At 33.6% G+C, this 23065-nt stretch overlaps 1 protein-coding gene across 2 annotated transcripts; it reads left to right on the top strand.

The window, feature by feature from the left end:
- The first annotated feature begins 941 nt into the window (after window positions 1-941).
- LOC105319064 (uncharacterized) lies at window positions 942-22961 on the top strand. 2 transcript variants are annotated; one of them, XM_011416484.4, is made up of 4 exons: window positions 942-1111; window positions 20723-20970; window positions 21097-21219; window positions 21864-22961. In XM_011416484.4, the coding sequence occupies exons 2-4, from the start codon at window positions 20758-20760 to the stop codon at window positions 22233-22235; spliced, it is 708 nt and encodes a 235-aa protein (XP_011414786.1). In that variant the 5' UTR covers window positions 942-1111; window positions 20723-20757; the 3' UTR covers window positions 22236-22961. The 2 variants fall into 2 exon arrangements, with proteins under 2 accessions (XP_011414786.1, XP_011414779.2); XM_011416477.4 differs by lacking the exon at window positions 942-1111 and adding an exon at window positions 20430-20475.
- The last annotated feature ends 104 nt before the right edge of the window (window positions 22962-23065 follow it).

Raw genomic sequence — 23065 nt, 5'->3', positions numbered from 1 at the left:
ACGAAATGTGAAGCAGTTTATATCTCCAACATTTGGTGTCTAACTTTATGGCGCAACGGGTGTAGCTTCGGTTCACCAACCCCCAGGTCCCGAGTTCGAATACTGCAGGGGCTTTTATTTTTATGAATAGGTCAATAAACTTTTAAAGTTGATTTTTTGCCCAAAATTGATAATGTCATTTTGAAGTCGAAGACATGCTAAAAATCCATATCTTTAAGTATTGTAGAAGAATGGTCTTGTATGGAAGTGTGTGAAGGAGTCTTAATTTGTATTCAAATGAAAAAGATAAAGTCATGGGGTATTTTATTTCACCGGTAATTGTCATCACCATTTCTTTTTTGTCCAACTTCTGAACTATGAACTGAGGAATTTGATTTTAATTTCGTAATATTCTATAAATATTTCATATTTGTGTTAGTAAATAGATAAAGTGGGTTTTTTTCAAATCATTTTTTAAACCAAGGCATGTAATTCCCTCAAATAGCATGACCGGTCGCTGTTGCTGTGGAATGAACGCGTTACTCCGAGGTAATAGGTTAACTACAGATATAGGTCAGCGGTTGTGACGTTCTACACGACGATTCACGTATCTCTATAGTATCTCACACAGGAAGAACTTACCTGTATATTTACTTCCTCATTCCATTTAAATGTCTCTGAAATTTTTTATCTTAATGAAAAGCGACGATTTATTATTTGGTTAAGAAAGATAATATTTTCTCTAATTTGCTACCTCGTATCCAATGATATTTTACGGAAGTATGTGCATATACAGATACACAACTTTACACAAGTTGACCGATTATAAAACTTTGTTTTTGCCGAAATAAAACTACGTGAAAAAATCGCGGCTGTAGTATTTTGTTTTGTTCCGTTTGAATCCGTTTGAATTCAATTTGTTTCTGACAAAAGAATCCACAAATACGTTTTCATCTAGGTGACAAACATGTAATGCTGACAGCTGAAGGTGACAATGTTACTATACCGAGTATATGTGTCAAGTGGTTGGCAAGGTAACTCGGCCAAGATATTTCTAGATAGAGTGCAACACGAAGGGTGGACGATACGATTGAATATTGATCCTAGTGACCCAGAAACAATACATATGAAGGTAAGAGGAAGTGTCTAATTGATATGGATGTATCTTATTTTGAAGGTAAGATGCATGCATTCTTTAATACTCAGTTGTATTACTGTTGCATCAATAACACTAATAATAATTATAATAAAAATAATAATTAAAAATTCTTTTTTTTTAATTCTGTAAAATTAATCTGCATGAGATAAGCATTAAAATGATTTGAATTACGAGTACAAAGAATAATTTGACAAAAACTAATATGATTAATTAAAACTGAAAGCAGATGTTCTATATATCATAAAGGGCTTGCTCACTTGAAAACAATGAATCTGGTTCATAAACTTAACGTATTACTTTGAAATTATTTATGCCCACATAATTTCTTAATTTTATTTTAGGTTTATTGCATTAATTTTAAAGTTATATAGACTAGTAATGATTTACGTATATAATAAGTTGCTAGTTAACATGTAAATGGGGATATGATCTTTCTGGTTTGTTATTTCTTATAATCTTTGCCAAGATATCCTCGATTCACAATTTGCTTAATTACTCAGTATTTGTTAAAATATGTGGGTTCAAAAGATGTTTATTCGAATGTATGAAGAATTTCCAAGACCTCTCCTTTGAAACGTCCCCTCTAGCTTATCAGGTTACAATACACAGCTAAATAATGAGATGTCTACGGGGGGATTCTGTATTACAACAGACCCGGATGATACTAGCGTTGACAAACTGTGTGAGGTATTCCGATTGACTTCCGAATGGAGAAAAGATGTCAACATTCCCCATTATAATTCTACGCAAGAAATCAGTTTTCGTTCCTGAGAATTTTTCCGAGTGAAAAATGATACTGTATGAAAAAAATATCTTGGAAGGTTTCCTTTCATCTATTTCAATTGCACTTTTCTCATAGGTAAATGTATTTTGATTAGAAAACGTGCTGCATAAATATCTTGGGACAGACCTATAGTTCATTGACCATCCAGATATATATTGCATTGATGTAATTCCTCCCCCAATGTGTCTAAATACATAAAAATTACTTAGATGAATAGTGGCTGTGTGGTGTTTTTGAACCAAAAACTTGATTTGGGGGGTTCATGCTGCAAAGTAAAAAGTGGTCATTTTTAAATTTCTATATTCTTTTTTCATTATTGAAAACAAACAATTTTATCATGCAGTGTGTGTCAGTCAATGCAATCGTGAACTTTTCTGTGTAGATATTCTTGTCGGTATATATCTTAATTGTAGTTAAGCTAGCGTTCTAGTTGGATAGTCCTACATCCATTTACATAAACTGTCCAGTAACTGTATGTACCTTGGTGAACTGATTAAGCACCAGTCTATGCGTACCCCGCCTTGGTGAACTGATTAAGCACCAGTCTATGCGTACCCCGCCTCAGTGAACTGATTAAGCACCAGTCTATGCGTACCCCGCCTCGGTGAACTGATTAAGCACCAGTCTATGCGTACCCCGCCTTGGTGAACTGATTAAGCACCAGTCTATGCGTACCCCGCCTCAGTGAACTGATTAAGCACCAGTCTATGCGTACCCCGCCTCGGTGAACTGATTAAGCACCAGTCTATGCGTATCCCGCCTCGGTGAGTTTCTTTCCACCTTATTGCATAACAATACTGAGAAATCGGTGCCACTTTTCCATACTTTTCAACACCCTACCGCTAACTAATTTTAAATTTAAGTTTTAGGGCTGGGGGGGGGGGGGGGGGGGGTTCAAAATATTAACACTCCTGGTGACCTTCTTGTCAATTTTGGGCGGGTGTTTAAATCTGACAGGGTGGATTGGGCGGGGAAACATGAAGTGAACAGATCTTATTGACCAAATATGTCTAAAGGATTCGACACAAGTTCTAATAGCTTAGATTGTACTCTTAATACATACATGTATATCATATTATACTTACTGCCTTACAACAGCTATGGTACAACTGACAGAGAAATGAAATACTTATCGTAAATGTCTGTAATAGTGTGTAGAAATTGAAAACAGACTTATAGGAAGAAAAACAAACACACTGTACATTCAACAATATTATATTGACAAAAAAATAGTGGGGAGAGGGATAGATGTACACCATATTTCTCTTTTTTATTCTTTCTTTTTTTTCGGGGGGGGGGGGGGTGAATATAGACCCAATTTTTTATTTTATTTTTTTTTGGAGGGGGAGGGGGGGGGTAAGGGGGAGGTAAACCCAAACTCGTAAAGTTTGAACTGGTGTTTTAAAGGGGGAGGGGCGGGGGACAAAAATTTAATTTCCTTTAAATGTTCGTACTGTATTCCATAATTATTTATCATAATGAATTGCATTATAATGAGAATAAATAAACACATATTTTAATATAAACATGTTTTACTTGTCTGAAATTCTCATAAGATAATTCAATTGTAATTTTTTTAAAAAAACATTCATTCCAGTTTTACATTTTTTTTCTGCAAGCTCTTTGTTTACATTTAAGTGAAAAGGGAAGCAACTTCATTGTTAAAGCAATAGTGTGCATGTGTAGACAGTACATTTCCGTATATATCGTGCTCATTCATTCATTCATTTATTTATTTATTTATTTATTTATTTATTTATTTATTCATTTATCCTTTTGTTTATTTTTTCTTCTAAAGCAATATTTCCAATTGAAAATCAATTATACTTTTTACATTTCCAAATTATCAAAGTGACTCACGTGTTGAGAATTGTTTAAAAAGCACCAATGCAGTAAAATTAGTAACGTACCCACCCCTGTAAAAAATTTCTCTAGATCTGCGCATGCAGTATATCAATAACCGATGCCTTGTGTCATTTTTGTACATCTAAAGATGTTTATCCTATTTACTTATAACCCATCTATCAAAACTGCGTACGTATGCTGTCGATAAATCATTCCATTCATGAATAATTAAAGTACATGTGTTTACAATTACTCGCTGATACCCGGAAATCAAACAATCTTCTTTGATCAAACAATTTTTGTAGTAAAAGTGAGAGGTGTATAATGAAACAAAATGCCATGCATGCAGTCAGTTTACAAAACTTTATGAAATTAAAAACTCTGGACAGATTTGATAGCGTTTGTATCTGGATCAATTACTAGTATGCAAACATGTACACATGCAGTATTCTGACATGCTGACAAATTCTGACATATTTTTACCCATGCATTTCTGCGTTTACCGTTTACCGTTTAGAATGTGTACAAAATTGAAAAAAGGTATTTAACTAGGTGTCAAATATCAAGGACAGATTGTTTGAAGTTGGTTTAGGCTCCATATTGAATGACCAAGACAAAATGTGTTATAAAAGCAATTTTTTACCTACATGTATAAAGCAAAGAATTATTGACCTTTAGTGCAAAATCTTATGGCAGATATCAATAGTTCATCTAGATGAATGTTAAATAAAGACATCATTGACCATTTTCACTACAATATTATTTGCTGAAACCCATTCCTTGTATTTACAGAAAACAACTCAGTAAATCAGAACGTCATCACATAATGTATCCATAGACAAAAGGACGTCAAAGAAATCTTCTGCGTAATAACTGAATGTATGGGTTCTGTAGAGCCAAAATTGAGGATGAATGTCACCTTGTCTTACAATCTAATTACCGATTATCGATATCGAAAACCGGGGAGCGGATGGAAGTTCTAATTTTAATTAGATTGCTTGTCTTAATATATCCACGCTATCAGTAATCACGAGTCAAATATATAAAAAAAATACTAGTGGGAAACACCATCAATGTTTAAATCTATACAGCTAGCTATGTGTAAACTATGTAATAGAACTCTGTAACTTGGGTACATTCTTGCACCAATGAAATTGAAATTATAAACCACTAAATTCAATGTGAATGGTTTTAAAATATAAAATACAGAGGATGAATCGAGTATACATCTCTCATTTCTCCAATCATTGTGTCAACATACATGTACGTTACTGGCGTGTAATCATCGTCTCAAGCCACGGGTTTCTGTCCATTCAATCATGGACTCTAAACCCCACGGGGGCCAAGCCTGTTTTACCATTAATTTCCATGTAAACCATATTTATGGTTACATTGAAATTAATGTTATAACGGGCTTGGCCCATGTGCAATACCCGTGGCTTGAGACGATGGAGTGTTAAAAGATGGGATTAATGTCAGAATTATTGTGAAACTAAGGAATCTTGATTGTGAACTAAAAGAAAATGCATGCATAAATCATGTACAGTACTTTAAAAAAATACAGATAAATAAATAAATAAATAAATAAATTAATTAATTAATTAATTAATTAATAAATAATAAACGAGCGCGTCTGGTTAACGTCTGGTTACTGTCAGATTACTGTTATGCCAAAGTTTAAAAAAAATATCCGAGGAAATTATTAGGTTAAGAAAAGATCAGAACAATTTACTTTCAATGCGTCAAGAGACCCCCCGATTGCCAATATTCCAAAGCGAAAGTGAGTTCTGTAGGGTGGGAGTTATGGGAGCGGCTATCTCCGCCCATTCTATGTTGATTTACTCGTAGTTTGCCATTGTTGTCGTTGTATTTTACTATATCGATTTCGAGGAGATTAGGTCTTTAAATATTTAAAATGATAAATGAGTGCGACCCATGTTCAAAACACCGGTACAGCTACACGAGTTACCGTTCTTTTAACCCCTTTGGATTAATAATGAAGGTCAAAACGTGTAAACTGAAAATGACAAAAATGTAAATAAATAAATTCAATCGGTTGACATTTAGTTGATAGCAATATAAGTATATACATGTACACAGTATTACGATCCCAATAGTATGGGTAAAACACATGATAGATTTACATGGAATATTACCGGTAATTTATATTAATATTGGTATCAACGGTCCATTGTATACTATACTACTGTTCATTATAAAAAAAATTTAATTTGATAAAAAAATAATGAAACATTAGTAATCATCCTTGTATGTGTGTGTATTTTGGGGGAGGGGAGGAGGCACATGTATTACCATCAGAGAATGTTAATTTCTCTCAATATCTACAAAAATCAGCGACATAAATAATATGCTAAAGTAGAATCATGCAATACAATATATTTATATATACATTGTATATAGTTAAATCCAAAAAATATCAGTATCCGGTTTTATATATAAAAAAAAATTAAAAACGAAAGACAACACAGAGTAAAACGTCTTACTCTGTGTTGTGTGTCATTTTTAAAATATTCTTTATATACAACTGTAAAACGTTGTTTTGGGGGTCAATTATTCATAAGGGTCACGACATGATATAGTATTAAAGATAGAAATGTTCAGTGTTTCGTTACAATCGCAAGCATAAAAACACACACACACACATACACACACACACACACACCAACAAAATCATGACACTCCTAATCCGTGAGGAAGAAGTAAACTCATTATAACTACAAATTATTATAACTACAAATTATTATAACTACAAATTATTATAACTACAAATTATTATAACTACAAATTATTATAACTACAAATTCATTCTTAATTTCCTTATATTCATTTCAATTTTTTACATACTCACAAAAAGTGTTTGCGTTGGGGGGGGGGGGGGGGGGGGGGGGGGTAACTCCGTACGTGATAATTCAATATTTATGTCATAGGCCCACCTCCCTGTACCCCCCCCCCCCCCCTCCCCGATGCTAAGTGCCTGTATACATCTGGTATCCAAAGGGCAATAACTCATGGACACTGACAGAGATCAAGTATTGGTTTGAATTGCATCAAAACTCATGGTACATGTATTACAATGTTAAACCCAGATAGAGGAAACCCAGTACATTGTACATCGTCAACCTTGACGTCTAAAACCCACGGTCAGTCTCCCATAGACGGTGCTTTATACGTTAGGAGTTTATATCACCCTAGTATACAGATACATGTCATGTATACATGTATTTCTGATTCAGACTCCAGGACAGACAAATACATGACATATTATATTTACAAGAAAAAGACGAGCCAATGAATAGTGTAAAAATTATTAAAGTATAACGAATTATAGCAAAAGACAATGCTAATTAATGTTAATGTTATCTCCTTTATAAATTAATTCAGAAACGTATCACCAGACAACGTCTAGCCTTGAATTTTGTCGTGTGTTTCATACATTTCATGTATCTTTAGGTTTTAACAATGTTTTTTTTTTCCTCCGTATGACATTTTTCCCAGTGCTCTTAATTCTTCCTAGCAGCTGCCCCCTTATACTTGCAAACTTGCAGCTATAATTAAGTTTATGAAAATATCGCGTGAGCGGGTAATTCCCTTATTGATTTACCTGAACAGCCACGAGCCCCCACCGAAACCACACACACGCACACACACACACACGCATGCATCTATTTATTTTTATTTGTATAAACTCACACCTGTACACCTTACAAATAAGGGCTTTGAATTGACGGGTAATTCTGAACAAATTTCCAGCGAAATTCGGTAACACATGTATAAAAACTTACATATATGTTTAATGAATAAACATGGCCAAATTTATTGAGGCGGGGGCGTGCATTCTATTGCATTCTATTGCATTCCTTTGCTATTTGGACTGGGGCCTTCGTTGAAATCAAGAAGTCGCTTGCGTTGTGAAAGTCGTGACGTACAATGAACTCTCAATGACGTACAACGAACTCTCAATGACGTACAACGAACTCTCAAGGCTGGTTTCTTATTAACTTTAATTAACGTATCCAAGACCTTCGTGTATCTTTTGACTTATTTATTACGTAGTTAATATTCATTTTAAATTGAATATTTATGAACCGTTCGCCTGCATTATCATTGCTGTTGAGTGAACACTTAACATGTACATTAAAACACTCTATATACATCGTATGTACACACGAATCGCCAAACTCACACAATTCACCAAACATTAACCCTCTGGCTGCGACGTTATTGAACAGAAAACTTTACGTCACTGCGACATTAAAAACGACGTCATAAGTTTTTGACGTTTTTACGCGGGATTTTCTCAAAGTTCAAGGAATATAACAAGTGCGCGTTCTATTTGCAAGTGCGGATTACAATGCCGTAATTTTTTACTTGTCTTTTTCACTAATTTTCCCAAGATTTCATGACTGTATCCTTGGATTTATTGCAGTTGCCCAGAAGCAGAAGCAACATTTGTTTGATTCATAATTATAAAAGATCATAAATGCATGTGAGGCTTAATAATAATATAAACTTACAGTATTCTCAAATTTAATAAAAGTAGTATAGGTTACATTTAAAAGAAAATCAGAAAAGGATGACTGCGCCGATCGCCGCATTTTGTGTCCTTTTTCGGTCATTCTTGTTGCGTTAATTCTTTTTTTAAAAGTTTGGTGAAATTCCAATAGAAATCTATTGTCATAATGGTTTTAAACTGCGTTGCAATAAATTATTTTTTCCCCTTTTACTGGTCTGCAAATATCTGGGATTTAGACTTGTCTGCCTTAAATTGAAGAGCAGTTTCATATTTATGCATAGAGGGTGGAACTAATATTGTGATGAGTGGTCTAAAATTAGAGTAGCGGTACTATAATCACAAGTTACAATGACTTAGAAATCACGTGGTGAATAATACATTGTAACTAGTCAAAGTATACCGTTTACAACAGAGAACGCGAGCACAAGAAGAAACAGTTTTTCAATAGTCACTGTGATCATTACATATAAAGCGGACTGTTTTTTATATTGTTAGAAAATAAAACTTTGTTTTTGCTAAGATATTTGGTTATTGTAAAAAAATATTTTTTTATTTAAAAAAGGTATCGTGTAGCACAATTGAAAACTGAATCATTCTTACCTTTAAAGTAAAGGAATCGGACAAAATTATCAAATCTCATTTGGAGTGTATTGTTTGAAATTGCTTGAAAATTACAAGTAACGATTGATATGATAAATGCAACATTATAATTGCATATTTTTGGATACTAATATATACATGTATCACTCACAAACGTTCTCCCATCCCCAAATATGATGTAGATTTTGATAAATTGTTGCAACTTTATTCAATCGGCAGTTTAAAATAAAGAAATCTGACCATTAATAGTTCTAAAATGGGACGAACAAAATCTTTTAAATTTATTGATAAAAAAGACTATGAATGTGAATAAAATATCATGTATAAACTTGGGTGCATTTTCTTAGAATGAAAAATCCAACGTAAGCCACAAACATTACCTTAACAGAACACAGTGCCCATCTTTCAAAGTCAAGGGTTTTTGATCCGCTCCGCTTCTCACAGAGGCAGAGCGGATCAGAAACCCACAAAGAAGCACAGTGCCTTGCGTAGATAAACAGCTTTTTGAAATTTGATTTCTTACCCCCGCCCCTTTTTTTTTTGGACTTCCGACTTCCGACACGTTGTTGGATCTACTTTGTATATCAGACCATCATCATCTGGCAATTTGTCGAACAAGCAGGATAACCCATCTTGTTCACAAGATTAATATTGACTAAACACATATTGATAGCTCAGTTTTAGTCTTGTGCACGGGAATTACATGTATGCTGCGATATTTTAAACAAATATATATAGAAAAATAATCAAACACCCCTAAAAACTATTCACTTTACGTTTTATCAAAATTTAAGGCAACATGGTTTCGTACGTTTCATATTAGCTGTGGAAATCTTCTGATTATGGTGTTTTCTATTTGATTCTTGTATTTACATGAAAATAACTAGATAGATGTAAAATTGTTTTTGATGGATATTTATGTTTTAGAAAATGTTCATCAATAATTGTATCGAAAAGCGTGGACATATGTGTAGCTGTTTTCTATTACCATAGCATAGCGTCAATATGGGACTTATATACAGTATCAACACAGATCGTTTCGTACATGTAATAAGTCTGCCCAGTGAACCCGATAATCTTTACCGAAAACTATGAATAGATTATAAGGCAACTGTCTTTTATATATATGCAAGAACATAATATGTTTATACATGTATAATAACTGTACGTTTTTGATGAGACATTTTTGTCTTTGACAAAGTATTTTAAATGTATCTTTATACATTTGTTGAAGAACAATCATGAGATATTCTCAAGCATGTAAACAAAAGATTCTTAGAAAATATACTAAATACAATATCATTTCTTGTTGTATCAACCAATTTGTCTTTGTATGAGTTTTTTAGAGGGGGGGGGGGTGGTTACATGTATATATAGATCTAGATCAAAGTGCACAAACACTACATATCACTCTTAGAATTTCGCATGGCTGCATCACATCAGAGACATAATCAGAACACAAAAACAATAAAGGTCTACAACTACGATTCCCCATTCAGAGAAAATTCTGAGAGAGAGAGAGAAAGAAGAAAAAGAGAGAGAAAGAGAGAGAGAGAGAGAGAGAGAGAGAGAGAGAGAATTTGCAGCCCCCTAATTTATTAGAATATACCAATTGTTTACCGTCCATATCATTTCTTTGGCATTGTGCATTTTTTATGTACATCCTTTCCTTTTAATTACATTTATGCAACTGTTACACAGTATACAAGTGTAGTTTTTTCCAAGTATAAATCTTTATTCTTGATAATTTCACAATTTTACTGGACTTATGCATGTAGTGTTATACTGTGAAAAATACTGGATTATTTAGTCTTGTTAAAGGATATAGTGTCTGATATCTGGCCAAAAAAACCTTTAAAATCAAATGTTTCGAAACATGTTAACATCTTATTTCGCCGTGTATATATAGTATATAAAGTATCTACTAATAGCAGTCAGTTCGTCTTTGTTTTTTTTTAATTTAAGACAATCTAATAAAGTCTCAGATTTACTTAAAATTGTTGGGTTTTTTTCTACATGAAATACGTCTTTTGTACGTTCGTTCATGTGTGCTTGCTATGGCTGTTTCATACACCACTGTCGTTTGATGTCATGATGAAAACTTGCATTGCCCTTCTATTAGGTTCAAAAATTATATTGTACGTAAACTACGACAACTAAGTAATTAACACATCGGAATACTTTAATTTCCAACTACATGTGTATATGTAATTTAAATATTTGTAGATGTTTATTATCTAAAAGTTGTATTTTCGTTAATTATTTTTAAATCTTAGGGTTAAGTACTGGACTAGTATAATAGGTATAGCACTAGCACATATAATGATGTCCTTTATATGGTAATTATATAATTGAAGAAGTTGCTTGCAAAATGTTAATCACATTTCAAACATCAACGTATGTGATCAATTGTGAAAGTAAACCTTTCATGAAATAAATTATATACGTAGTAAATCAATACCTTGATTTTGTTTTTACTTTGTTGACATTTGTTAAAAAAAACACCACTGCTACAAATTAAATGAGTACATTTCCAGTGAGAATTTGTAAGCATTTATTGTGTATTAAAGGGATCTCCAAATCCAGTGCTTAGCGTGCTATATAATTATGTACGGTCAAAATGATGATAGTCGTTTAATATTTTACTAAAGTAATATCTGAAAAAGAATACGTAGATTTAATGACACCCCCCCCCCCCATCTTAAAACAATTCTTTTTCTCAAAAAAGTTGTGCTTTATATCAAAAGTGGATGAATGTACATAATTGTTCGAGTATGTGTACAGGTAGGAGTATCTACGTACAAATAAACCATCACAAAATCATTGCATGACGGCCAAGACGACATCCAATGATACATATGTTTGTATATATGGTTAGTATGTTTGAAAGTTTCTACAAGACATAATTTATGTCAGAAAGAATCGATGATGGATCGATTTCTCCATTTATTCCCTTCAAAACTTCAGGTACTATTAGACTGCAAATTCATTGTGATATTTTGGTAGTTCATTCAGTTCTTACAATTGATTATCGCAAAATTTATATCAGACTTCTACCAGGGTTTCATATCGTACATACATGTACTTTTAGAAAATCTTAGATAGGAAAACTTTGAGTACGGCACTAAAGACTCCATATTTCTGAAAACGATCTGATGACTTGCAAATACCGCTAGTCAACATGGAAAGCCATACTCTGCATTTTGTTTCATAGCAGAGGAATAACACTTTCATATCATTCAGATTAAAACTAAAAATGTGATTCATGGTGTGCATTCGGATATCGGTAATTTGTGTAATAAGAAAATTATAATGTACTCTTACAATTTATGAGAAACTGCATGTATTAATTATAATTGTTTTTGTTTTTTATTCTGATGAAGATCCGGGATGGGGGGGGGGGGGGTAATGACGACTGAATAAATCAATTTTTGGTAATGGCGACTGCAAAAATTCATTTTTTATTTTTTTTTCTTGGTTTGTATGATGTTTTCATACTTATAACCGGGATAATTGAAAAGGAGAACGAAATGAATAAGTATCAATTTTTGTACAGGACGACAAAAAATCAGTTATGCTCAAATTAAGCTTCTTAACAGCCTTTTCACACAAAAATAGGGCTAAAAGATATTTAAAAACCATGATATTTTTATGCCATTTTAGTAGAAAATAAGATTCTCGTAAAAAAAATATCAACATGAAAATTGCAACATAATTGCTTTAACACTCATTACTTACGACATCAAGTCGTCGCGAGTTACTGTATCTTATGCGTATTTTCAAAATTTTTGCTAAAAAATTAAATAATTTTTCTTAACTATAACAAAAGGTTGATGTTTCTGAAAATTAAAATCAATCTATATAGTAAAAATCGAGTAAAAATGATATAAAATCCATTGAAAATGAAAGGGAGAAGTGACTTTACGTTCATGACGTCGCAAAGGACATATATGTCCCTCTCGCAGCCAGCGGTAAAAGGACATATATGTCCCTGCCGCAGCCAGAGGGTTAAGGGAAATAATTAAAGCGGGGGGGGGGGGGGGGGTCATAAGAAATTAATACTATTTGTATTGTCAAAATGAATAGTGCATCGAGAGAGAGGTAGGTTTGTGTTTGATATAGATTCACAATCATCAGTGTTTGTAAAAATAACCAGGAATTGGAGTATTAAGGTGGTGTTGTACACGTCCATGTTGTGATGTATTTTTTTATCGAAATAAACAATAAAATGAAGTGTAATTATATAAGTAGTTTCTTTCTCAGTATAGTCAACTAAAAGCAGAGAGCAGTGGGTTAGATGGTTTACTACGAATATGTAAGTCATGAGTTCAAATCCCGCCGGAGGTTTTTTTCTTCTTTTTTTTACCTCTCCAAAAATTTTCAAAAGCTTTATTTTGGTTAAATAGTGTAAAAGAAAAATTCTAAACCGGTGAAGGTATTCTAATTATAATGTACTTTAATCCACATTAATATCGACAGATATCCCATATCACCATAGTAAGTATTTTGTATACCCTCCTCCAACACATGGTGCCGCAAAACAATAAACATATTTCTTGTCAATGAACCATTTAATTAGATGCCGTTTAACAACCATTAATAAAAATAGTATTCATATAAAGAATTCAGAGTTTGTAACTCCTAGTTTAATCGCATTTAAAGCTGTCTCTTAATGAAGTTTGTATAATGGTAAAAACAGGTGGTAAATCTAGACTCCCAATAAAGCATTGTTAGCACCCCTACATCCTTTGACAGGAAAATAGTGTTGTTCTCTCAAATTACCCATTCTACAGCTGTTAGATATGTTCATCACGTTCATTCAAATCGTTATCTAAAACCCCACGCCAGTTATATAGCTAAATATACACTGCCGAACTTTATGAAGCTAAATGTGTTAAAAAATAACGAATGACGCGCTATAATCCTTATCCAAAAAACTATCAAAACATTTACAATGATGTAGATTGCGCGAAATTTTCTCAGAATTTGGATGCCGCGCCCTCCTCTACATTTTCCTTATAAATTTTCTCTGAAACAATAAAGAAATGATCCTGGCGCCCCTAATTATTCTTCCTGCTGTATTTGGAATATATATATCATATAAGATGGAGTGTTCTAGGAAAAACATGAAGCATATGAATTTACTAGCAATGGACTCTCTCTCTCTCTCTCTCTCTCTCTCTCTCTCTCTCTCTCTCTCTCTCTCTCTCTCTCTCTCTCTCTCTCTCTCTCTCTCTCTCTCTCGTGAACATTCATTTATAATCCGTGACTGTGCCAACATCCTAAATTAAATAAAATGCATTCTGCATAAAACAGGTATTTTAACCATTCAGATTTATAGATGGGGATATGAATAAAAGTAGAAATACACCTTATTTATTAATTAATGAGACACATAGATAGATACAAATGTAAATCAACAAAAAAATAAACATGTACCAAGAATGTAAATTTATTTACATTTCTTCCTTTTTTAATTTTAATCATTATTAGTTTGTTTAACTTTTTAAGGAAGAAAAAAGTCTTTTAGCAGGAACACGTCGACTAATTTTTTTTTTTGATATTGATTTTTTTTCTTCAAAACTACACTTAAATCAATGCTACATGTAGCCATACATTGATATTCAGGGAAGTAAATATTCTTCTAATTTCTTTCCTTATATTCAGCAAGAGTCTGTCTTGGAGCCCCCATGTGTTGTTGATATTCATGTATATACTTGTATATATCTTTGTGTTCAGCAGAAAAATGTCAATTACATTTATGTTATATTTTGTGAGATAAAAATCAATGGGCTATTCCGTTTTTAGAACAGATTTGAATTTAACCCAGATATCTTTCCAAACAAAAAGTGTTAATGTGACGATATACAGGAGTTTAGTCCCCATTAATTGACTTCCAGGGGAAAATCACCAGGTGAGTAACACACACGTTCAAGAAATACCTCTGGACGTGAAGACATGTATACATCGACCCTTTTCCAGTATCCATGTAAAACTAATGAAAGGATGTATGTAGTCTCGTTGCTAGAACGCATCCATCGTTTATAGAATGCACAATTGCTATATATCGATGCAATACGTGCGAGGGTCTAGAAGAGGGAGGGGGATGGGATCGAGGGGTCCGGACCCTCCACCCCCCCCCCCCCCCACCCCTGCTTCCTTGGAAAATTCAATAACCGATGCCTTGTGTTATTTTTGTATATCCAAAGATGTTTATCCTATTTACTTGATCACCCATCTATCAAAACTGCGTACGTATGCTGTCGATAAATCATTCCATTCATGAATAATTAAATACAGGTGTTTACAATTACTCGCTGTTACCCGGAAATCAAACATTCTTCTTAGGTCAATTTTTTTAATAATAAAAGTGAGAGGTGTATGAAACGAAAAATCATGCATGAAGCCAGTTTACAAAATTTTATACAATGAAAAATTCGGTGCAAATTAATAACGTCTATCTCTGGATCAGTCATGCAAACATGTACACACACTCAGTATTCTGACCTTTGTTACCAATACATTTTTGCATTTACCGCAGAAACAATCGATGTATGAGGGAAATCCCAATATTCTTACAACCACTCTCCCCAACTAAAAATAAAAAAAGTCCAGTACTAGTGTATATTAGGTTAATCCCCAGTACTACAATGTGTATTACGTAAATTCCCAGTACTACAGTGTATATTACGTTAATCCCTAGAACTAAAGTGTGTATTACGTTAATCCCCATTACTACAATGTGTATAACGTTAATCTTCAGAACAAAACTATATATAACGTTAATCCCCAGTACTACAGTGTATATTCACTAATCCCCAGTACTAAAGTGTGTATTAAGGGAATCCCCGGTACTAAAGTGCGAATTACGTTTATCCCCAGTACTACAACATGTATTACGTTTATCCCCATTACTACAGTGTGTATCACATTTTTCCCCAGTTCTACAGTGTGTATCACGTTAATCCCCAGTAATACAATACGTATTACATTAATCCCCAGCACTATAGTGTATATTACGTTAATCCCCAGTACTACAGTGTATATTACGTTAATCCCTAGTACTACAATGTGTATTACGTTAATCTGCAGAACAAAACTATATATAACGTTAATCCCCAGTACTACAGTGTGTATTACGTTAATCCCCAGAAATACAATGTGTATTACGTTAATCCCCAGTAGTACAATGTGTATTACGTTAACCCCCAGTAGTACAATGTGTATTACGTTAATCCCCAGTAGTACAATGTGTATTATGTTATTCCCCAGTAATACAATGTGTATTACGTTTATCCCCAGTACTAGCGTGTGTATTACGTTAATCCCCAGTACTACAGTGTGTATTACGTTAATCGCCAGTACTACAGTGTGTATTACGTTAATCCCTAGTAAAACAATGTGTATTACGTTAATCCCCAGTATTAGAGTGGGTATTACGTTAATCCCCAGCACTAGAGTGTGTAATACGTTAATCCCCAGTACTATAGTGTATATTACGTTAATCCCCAGTACTACAGTGTATATCATGTTAATCCCCATAATTACAATGTGTATTACACTATCCCCAATATTACAGTGTGTATTACGTTAATTAACAAATTGTATTACATTTATCCCCAGTACTAGAGTGTGTATTACGTTTATCCCCCTCCCCAAACAATGATAGGTCCACAGAATCCACCCCCAGTAAATGACCGTTCCCCCAACACGATATCCATACACTGCCACTACCACCTTTACCAAACAACATGATTACTCCGTAGTATATCTTATTTCAATTACATTTGACCTATCAACACTCCAAATAGGATTACATGTATACAGTTAACTGTTCAATATAAGTTTGGTTTGAAAAATGGTAAGTACTAGAAACTACCAGCTCTTTGTTATAACAAATATTTTGCTTCCATGTTCTGGACTCAATAGAATTTCGGAATCGTAGTTTTGCATTTGTAATCCGCGCTGGTTCTTTCCTCTGCATACCTAGCATCCATTTCACTTCCTGTTCTGGCGGAAGTAGTACTTCTTCACCTGCCGGGGCCCAGAATCTGAACTCTGACAGTGAACGTCAAACTATATACGTATATAGGCGGAAGAGGGGTTGTTCCCACTACACTCACAAAGCACAATTAACCCAGTTCCAAGATGGCCATGTGTACATGTTTGAATTATGTCCAGTGATTTGATAGCATAAGAAGGTTGATGAACATGGCGACGGAAAACTATGTATATATACATGTGTCGAAATTACCTTTCAATCTAAAGTTAAAATTCATTTTTGTGAAGGTCAAATGCAGAAAAGTTCCCTTAGCTAACAACTCTACAACGTGTATATTAATATTTACACAAAACATTCTCTGATTGCGTTGCAAAACTTTCTTTAAACTTTTTAACCTTTTCTTGTGTGCCATCTTCTGTACAATTCAGGAAATGCATGCTTGAAGCTTTGCCCATAAGAAGACACTACTAAGTAATACTAGTATCTAAAAAAAATTGCTTTCATTAATTAATAACCCCGAATACAAGGTCCTTACATTGTGACGACCAGACCGTTTCGAATATCGGCTCCAAATCGCTCAGTTTATAGAGCACCAGACTCAGAAGGTCTGGGTCAGAATCCCGGTCTGGTCCCTCACTATTTCTCCCTTCCTGTTACAATAAGAAGCATCAGGACATAAGATGTAGTAGTGGGCATAACAGAGTCCATTTTAGCGGTCTCGTTCATTGAGTAGTTCGGGATCTTTATCGTATTAGCACTAACATAAATTGAGGTCATGTATGGTAAATTTACTTACATGTAATGCGACATTACATCTTGAGAGTTAGCTTTTATCCAATAGATTTGCAATGTCATATACCCCAAATGTAAGAAGAAAAAATGATGCAATTTAACAATATCAGATTCTTTAGAATCAACAAAATTGACTTCTCACTCTGGGTCTTTTTCCAAGTAATGGGTAAACTCATTAACTATTCACAATGATGTTTAAGGGTAAAATTTATTCAATTCAATTCAGTTTATTTACTCAAACTATGAAATGGTACATGAGTTTAATCATTATATATCATTTCATTTATTATATACAGTTTAAAAGTAAGAGGAACATTTTATAAATGAATAGATATTAATGAATAGATAGGTATTAAATAAATATTAGATAAGTATAAATAAACAATATATTTAAAATATATACAATGAAAATATGATGAAAAAGAATTACGGAGGACAGACTGTTATATCAGACTGTATATTTTGATTATAAGATAACATAATAATTTTTTTTATTCGAAGTGATGCACTGTCTGTAGATAATTCTGTATTCAGGTGAAATATGAAAAGTTACATTTAATTTTTATTGATCAAAGCTAGATTGAAATACTATTTGTGAGGGTTAGATTTAGATTTATCTCTCTTTTATCTAAAGCAGATAAAGACTCAGTGGGTAAATGCCTTCACTTAGGATGAAGGAACTTTGATTTATGTCAATATTATATTTGTTTAATTGAGGCTGATTTCGTTTATTTTTATTCATTACATTATTCAATGTATTAGAATAATTGTTTTACACATAGAAGGCCTATTTATTAATTTCTATTAATGATTAGTTTAGTTAATTTAAGTTTTGAATTAAAATTCCTACCTAACAAGTGTATTATGGTTCTAACAGTTTTGACACTTTGGATGGTACATTGGTATTGTCTCTGTGACGTTTACTCACAATGTATAACGTACAAATAATCATCATTACATATTACAGATTATACAGTTTAGGCTTGATCGGAGAAAAAAAGATAAACACAATGACAACCTTGATAACCATTAATTTATCCACAATTGAATATCCACGGTATTTCATTTTCTTTACAGTTGTTTTGATAAACATCGCTTCGTAACTGTTGTAAAGAATATACCATCTGAAAGTTAAAGATTGCGACTCTTAATAATGTATTTTTTTAATTATGGTTCTTCTAAACTTAGTCATAAATAATGTGTCAGTTTCAACACGCTTACTTTGAAAACATTTCCTGTCAAAACTGAAAGTTATTGATAGCTTGTCAACAATATGTAGAGTGTTTTTTATGAGCTCTAAAAAAGGCAACAAATGTCAATAATGTAGATTTAGTATTTATTAATTTTTTTTAATTTATTTTTTTTGGAAATTTATCTTTAGTCGCAAATTTACCGAGTGATTCAGTGCTGCATGAGGGGAAAGTAATCTATATGACGGCCTCTGTAGGAATGAGACAATACTCTAGTCCCCATGTACATGAACTAATGTTTCCTTCGGGACGTTGTTCACATGTCCATTAGTTTCCCGGTTCTGTTTCCAGACTACTTTCTTTCTCAGATCTATCATACACACGTGCCTAACTGTAAATCAAAGGAAACTAAATTTTCTTATTTCGTCAAATAAAAAGGAAATTGAAGCTTTCTGAAAAGTTTGAACGCTAAAAACGCCGGAAGTATCCACTGTTCTTACACCCCCTATCCACCCCCTCCACACACACACACACACAACCACACCCCTACCCCAACTTGACCATTCCGCCGGGAAAACTTAGGCACAGCTATTTCAATTTAGAAAAATTACTGAGTAATCTTCACAAATTCTCATGAAGATTTTTTATTAAATCATGATCAAGATTTGAAGATATCTCAATTCTTTTTAACTTTCCAATTTAATAAAAAGCTGTTGATACTTTATTCATTGTTTATTTATTTTTCAATATTTTTAAAACCGTTCTAGGGCAAATATGAAAATTGTTTTATTTACGACAAGTAGTCAACATTAAAAAATGAATATTCTAAGCCATGAGTTTAAAATAAAATTGTAACCCGTGCGAGTTGTGTTTAATTGTTAATATTCTGACAGATTTCGCTTAACACGAAATATAGTTCTATAAAAAGTTAAAATCATGCACAAATGACTCGAGGACAAACTTCAATTTTTACCAAACAATATTTTCCGTTATTCAAAATATAGCGACATTTTTTAAAGAAAATTGTTAGTCCTTATTTTTCTCTCACAAAATCCTTATGATTTTTTGTATAATCTTTTATTCCCATTAAAAGCTTTCAATTTTTTTAAATTGCCTTAATTAAAAATTTATATGTAATAGAAAAACTTTTACTGCCTTATTATAGAATTAAAATTTGATAACCATAATTAGGAATTTACAGCTTACCAATCTAAATGTTGTGCAATTAGGTTTGGATGAATTGCCGAAATAATTTGATTTTTTGGAGAGTTGGGACATTTTATCCAAACATCTATCAGTAAATAGGAAAAGCAATACAAGATGCTTAGACAAACAATGAAAAAGCACACTTGATGTAAATTCTCATTCCCCTCTCTATCCAGCGGTTCAGGCAACTCTCATCGATACCTACAGCATGTCGGCTTGACTCGTTGGGGAAACTTGGAGTTTAAGCGGATGCAAATTAAGGAAACTTAATGAATTGTATCCGAGCCAATCAAAATCACACCGGATGCATATTAAAGCTTTATATATAAAACAATATCGTTGATCAACATTATTAATCGATTACTGATCAAGAAAACACAATGGGTAAAGCAGTATGATTTTGTCACATTTCTTGCTGTTTAATTATGATTCAAAACATTAGAGGTTAAAGACTTAAGAAAGATAACATAGTCTTAAAAAATTATATTTCGGTACAATTCATTTATTAATTTTATAAACACGTATCTATAAGAGACTTAAGACGGCGCCAGTATACGACCTATATATAGTATGATAGTGTGTATACTGAATATCTATCAGTAAGTGAACTTTTCTTGTTGTTGTGTCCTAGGTAAACTAACGATCCTAGTTCTGATACTGATTCCCATGGCAAGCTTTGGTAGCCCGGTCCCGACTTCTCGGTACGAGGAATGGAGAGACCCCTGTGTGGGGACCCCCAGACAAGCCCCCATGGCTGAACTCCCTGACTTCCTGCGAAACGACACCCCACCCCCTCAGTCACTCCCTCAGACCCTGGGAGAACTGGTCAACCAGATGAAAGAGGCCCGGGATAAAGTTCAGGAGCTCAAACAAAACTACGTAAGAACAACAAAACTTTACCGTTTATTTACCGTTGATATCAAGAAGGAAATACATTTTACTTCAACTTAAAGCTTTTAGGGTTAAGCTAAGGCTTAGTGTCAACATTATTGTGTTTCGTTACAGACAACCTCGGGCCGAATTTCTCAGGGTGGCTGTAACAACCTGGACGCACCCTACATAAAACTAGACGGGTTCCCATCCGCCCCCGCCTTCCGAGGAGCCATGCGCATGATCTCAGAAATGAACGTAAGTCAACGCCTGTTTGTTTCCTACAACACCGATCAGTCTGTTAATGATCTTACAAAACTTTTAATAATCTAGTGTTGAAACTAGCAGCATTCTCTCTATCTAGATGTTATAGATATATTTAACAAACCCAATGTTGTTTATTGATACCAATATTTACACATACGTACCAGTTACAAAATGTCGAGGGGATTCAAAACATAAACACCAAAAAGTCCCTATGTATAGATATTGGAAATTAAGTGTGATCTATATCATTCATTGCGTTAGAGAGCGGAAACAAGCTCTACACGTGCTCCTCACGTGTTGACACTACACACAATTATTTCACTTCCCCCTTGCTCTATTGGAAATTAATAAAAGTACTTATCAAATCGCACTTTTCCTATGCTGTCCTCTGGATAATCCGACAGCCCCCTCCAAAAACAAATATCTAAACTTGGAAAGTAGGTGAGGCTGAAATTCTTTGGAAAATCCAAAGGTGAAAAACAATATACTACAAGAATTATAGCTCGGAATAGATACATTATTTTGTCATTTCATGTATTTGCGTACTGATAAACAGCGTGGGACACACGTGAGGTTGTATTTCTATTTCTGCAACATGTAACGTTACTTATAATGCTGTATTCTGTTGGTTTCAGTTGACGGACATTTTACTGACAGACTACCAAAAGCTGTCGGTGGTAATGGTCTTTATAGAACAAGCCCGCTGGGACGAGGAGGCCTTCGAGAGCAGCTATTTCTTACCGGCGCTCAACGCCATCTACCGGAACATCAAGTCTCTGCTCTGTGTGCTCTCAAACGCTCTGAGGACCCGAAACGCCGAGGTCAGCGAGGAGCACTACGCCAGGAGAGAGTTCGCCATGAACCAGCGGTACCGGACCATGTCACGGTCCGATAACCACGATCGGGACTACATCATCATGAGGGACAGCTACAAGTTCTTCAGCAACCTGATCCTCAAGTACACAGCCCTCAAGGATTTCTTGTCCACCTCTGACCAGGCTGTGTAGACTTTTGTCGTGTTGTGAGGATTTTTGTTTTGTTGTGAGTGCAATTTGAACATTGTTGTAATTAAGGAAATGGTTTACACGCAGTTTGAATTATAATCCGCGTTGTTATATGTTTGTGTTACTGTACAAAATAATGTCCGCCCAAAATGTGTTATTTGTTGCTTTTTGAAAAAATATATTTTTTATTTACATATCATTGATTGTTGATAGATATTTTACTTTACAAAAATGTCACTTTTTACACTGTTGTATGTAATTTTTAGGTCATTTGTATACGTATTTTGTACTTTTCTATTTATGTCCTTTGTAGTATTTATAGTCTATTAGCCTATACAAATGTGTCTTTTTGAATCAGTTGTGCTACCTCGATTTTTGATGATTCTGATTTATAACCGATCCTCAGGAACCAAAAGATGGCCCTATGTTTGTAATATTTGTAATCACTATTCATGTCACTGAGCTTTTTTATCGACTTTAATTTTAGTGGGTTTCCATTTTACATTTTAATAATACGTGTAGTTTGTTAGATATACATATTTATTCTTTACAGTATATACATGCATCTATGGTTCAATATCATGCTTTGTTTATTAAATCTTGGATTTGCTGATACTAATGTATATACTACCCGGAAACAAATCCAATACCTCCCTAACTTGGGATATCATTATTGTTTCATTTTCACGTCATTAAATCCGACATTGTAATAAAAGAAATCAGACTAGGTTTTCATAGTTTCCTTTGCTTTTTTGGTTTATAAAAAATACAGATGAGATATCTATTATAAAACACATATGTTCAACAAAAGTAACCGGCTAAATCGCAACGGT

Source organism: Magallana gigas, chromosome 8, assembly GCF_963853765.1.
Source record: "Magallana gigas chromosome 8, xbMagGiga1.1, whole genome shotgun sequence".
NCBI classification, from domain to species: Eukaryota; Metazoa; Mollusca; class Bivalvia; order Ostreida; family Ostreidae; genus Magallana; species Magallana gigas.
This window is presented reverse-complemented; position numbering and strand designations above follow the sequence as displayed.